The sequence below is a fragment of the Myotis davidii genome, unplaced genomic scaffold (assembly GCF_000327345.1).
Source record: "Myotis davidii unplaced genomic scaffold, ASM32734v1 scaffold43, whole genome shotgun sequence".
NCBI lineage: Eukaryota > Metazoa > Chordata > Mammalia > Chiroptera > Vespertilionidae > Myotis > Myotis davidii.
In genome coordinates, this window is record NW_006294590.1 from 2456655 (window position 1) to 2459203 (window position 2549).

General features: G+C 64.3%; 1 protein-coding gene across 1 annotated transcript in view; it reads left to right on the forward strand.

The window, feature by feature from the left end:
• Positions 1 to 2549, forward strand: part of FBRSL1 (fibrosin-like 1) — a 28672-nt gene that overhangs the window by 21152 nt on the left and 4971 nt on the right. The window contains 3 exon segments of the mRNA XM_015567235.1: positions 1275 to 1320; positions 1891 to 1983; positions 2028 to 2253. Coding sequence (XP_015422721.1) covers positions 1275 to 1320; positions 1891 to 1983; positions 2028 to 2253 — 365 coding nt within the window.

A 2549-nucleotide genomic window follows, 5' to 3' on the forward strand; every position in this document is an offset into this window, starting at 1 on the left:
CCCACCCAGGGCCCAGCCCGGGAAGGTGACAGGTGCCAGTTCATCACCATCAGCCACCGGCAGTGTCTCAGGTCTGGGACCCTGAAGACAGGGAAGAGGCTGCCGCGCTCGCCTGAGGGAAGGGGCCTGGGACCAGGCGGGCAGGCATGCCAGTGCCCCCAGGGCTGACACCCCGCCCAGCTCCCCTGCAGACCCCCAGCTCAGGTAGCCTCCCACCCCCATGGGGACTCAGCAGGGCTCTAACAACCTATCAGCTGCTACTCACCATGTAGAAGGTGCCGGAAAAAAACACGGGAAGAGGTCACAGCAGTGGTGCCTGTGTAGGAGTGTGTCCTCTGGGTGGGTGAGGAGTCACAGGTGGCTCCGTGGTCTGGCAGGGAGGGAAGACCCTGCACTGCCCGTCAGTGGGGTAGGGAGGTGGGGCCTGTGCTGCCTGCTCCCTCCCACCTTTGTGCCAACGGGTCCTGCCCCTGCCTGTCGTCAGCAGTGTGTTCAGGATGCATTTGCCGCCTTGTTCTCCCTGGTTCCCGTTTTGGGGATGTCCTCATGGGGTGCACCTTTGGTGCTTCGGTCAGCCCACCGACAGCAGCCCCTGGCTGCCTGTGCACCCGAAAGTCCAGGGTGGGGGCATCTGCAGACCCAGCAGAGGGAGGGCTGGGAGATGTGAGTGTGGGCGACGAGAATGTGGGGCACTGATCACGGTGAAGGCTGCCCAGGGCACAAACCTGTCAGCTGCACGCCTTCAGCGGTGAACCGTGTGGCACGCGGCTTACAGTCCAGGAAGGTGTTTAACAAGAGCGGCCAGGGAGAAAGGTCTATGGGGGGGACTCCCCGTCCCGACCCCAATAGCCCCCGCGCGGCTGCCTCCAGGAGTGGTGAGGTGGGGACGTTCCTCTTTGCCCAACCCCGGAGGCCACGCTGCCCTGGGCACTGGGCACAGCACTGTGGCCGTGGTCCCCAGGCCTGTGACGGGCCTGGTGCAGGGAGGTCTGAGGCATGGCAGGCCATGTCCTGCCGTCCTGGCTGTGGGGGGGCGCCGTGTGCTCTGCTCCATCACCCACCATGAAGCCCAGCGGAGCCTGGGCTCCCAAGTCCCCGCCCACCTGGCAGGGCCTCCCCGAGCCCTCTTATTGCCACTGAGCAGGGCCGAGTGTCCCGTGTGGCCACCCTCCCACGTGGGCTGTGGCTCAAGAACCTGCCCAGACCTGATCCCGGCGCCAGGGCAGGGCTCAGGGCCGTCTACCCCCTGGCTCTGACCCTCCTCTCTCTTCCAGGCGTCTGTGGGCTCCGAGAAGCTCTTTGCCCCGGCAGCCGAGAAAGGTAAGAGCACCCGTGGCCGGGCTCCAGCCTCGGGAAGGACCGGTTCTCCGGGGCCTGCTGCGCCCTGTCGGGCGTGAGGCTGTGTCCCCAAGAGAAAGTCGCGAGGAAAGACGGGGAAGGAGGGAAAGGGGTGTGCGTCAGCCAGAAGGCCCTGGCCTGGGCTCCGCCCCCTGGTGGGCCGGCCGCCATGGACACCATGGACTCCCCCTCGGCTCACCTGCCCCGAGCCGGTGGCCCTGTGTGGACGGGCAGGTGCACAGTGTTCCTGTCAGGCCTGGCTGGGCCCAGAGGGCTGGTCACCAGGCCCAGCCCACAGAAGGGCCCCTTTGCCGGGAGGCCCATCTGATGTGCCCAGACAGAGCAAGGCCCTGGCCTGGTCACTGGAACCCGAGCCAGGAAATACGGAGTCGCAGGGCGGCTGTAACATGGGGTCGCAGCATGCCCAGCTGGGGAACGCGCGGGGCCTGTGCCCGCCCCTCCGCTGGCCCCGGGAGGGGCGGTGGGCTGGGCCCGGCTGTGACCTCGCAGGCTGTGGGGCTCATGGGCTCATTCCGGGGCCTCTCTCCACAGGCCCCACGCTAGGCGAGAAGTCAGAGGCCAAGGCCGGGCTGGCACCCAAGGTCTCGGGCCTGGAGCGCAGCCGCGAGCTGAGCACCGAGCCTAAAAAGAATCCTGCTTTTTTAAAAACAAATGTACATAAATTACAGTTGTGCTTGATGACTCTTATCTTTTCGGCGCCCCTGCCAGCCCGCTGGTCAAGAAGGAGACACTCGCCCTGCCCCGCCTCACCCCGCAGCCGCCACCTGTGCCCCCACAGCCCCGGGCTCCGCTCCCGACACACGTGCCTCTCCCCCTGGGCGCTTTCCACGGCCACTGCCACGGTCACGGCCACGGCCACGGCCAGGCTGTGCACAACAGCCTGCTGGGCCTCAGGTAGGCCCTGGCCTGGCCCGTGGGGCACAGCCAGCGGTTCTCAACCTTCCTAGTGCGCGACCCCTTTCATACAGTTCCTCATGTTGTGGTGACCCCCAACCATAAAATTATTTTCGCTGCTACTTCATAACTGTAATTTTGCTACTGTTATGAATCGTAATGTAAATATCTGATATGCAGGATGTCTTTTCATAGTTCGTGACCCACAGGTTGAGAACCGCTGCGAGTCTAACAAGTATGTAATGTGTGCATTGTTGCTGCTGGTATTGGCCCTTTGGGTTTTATTTATTTCACTT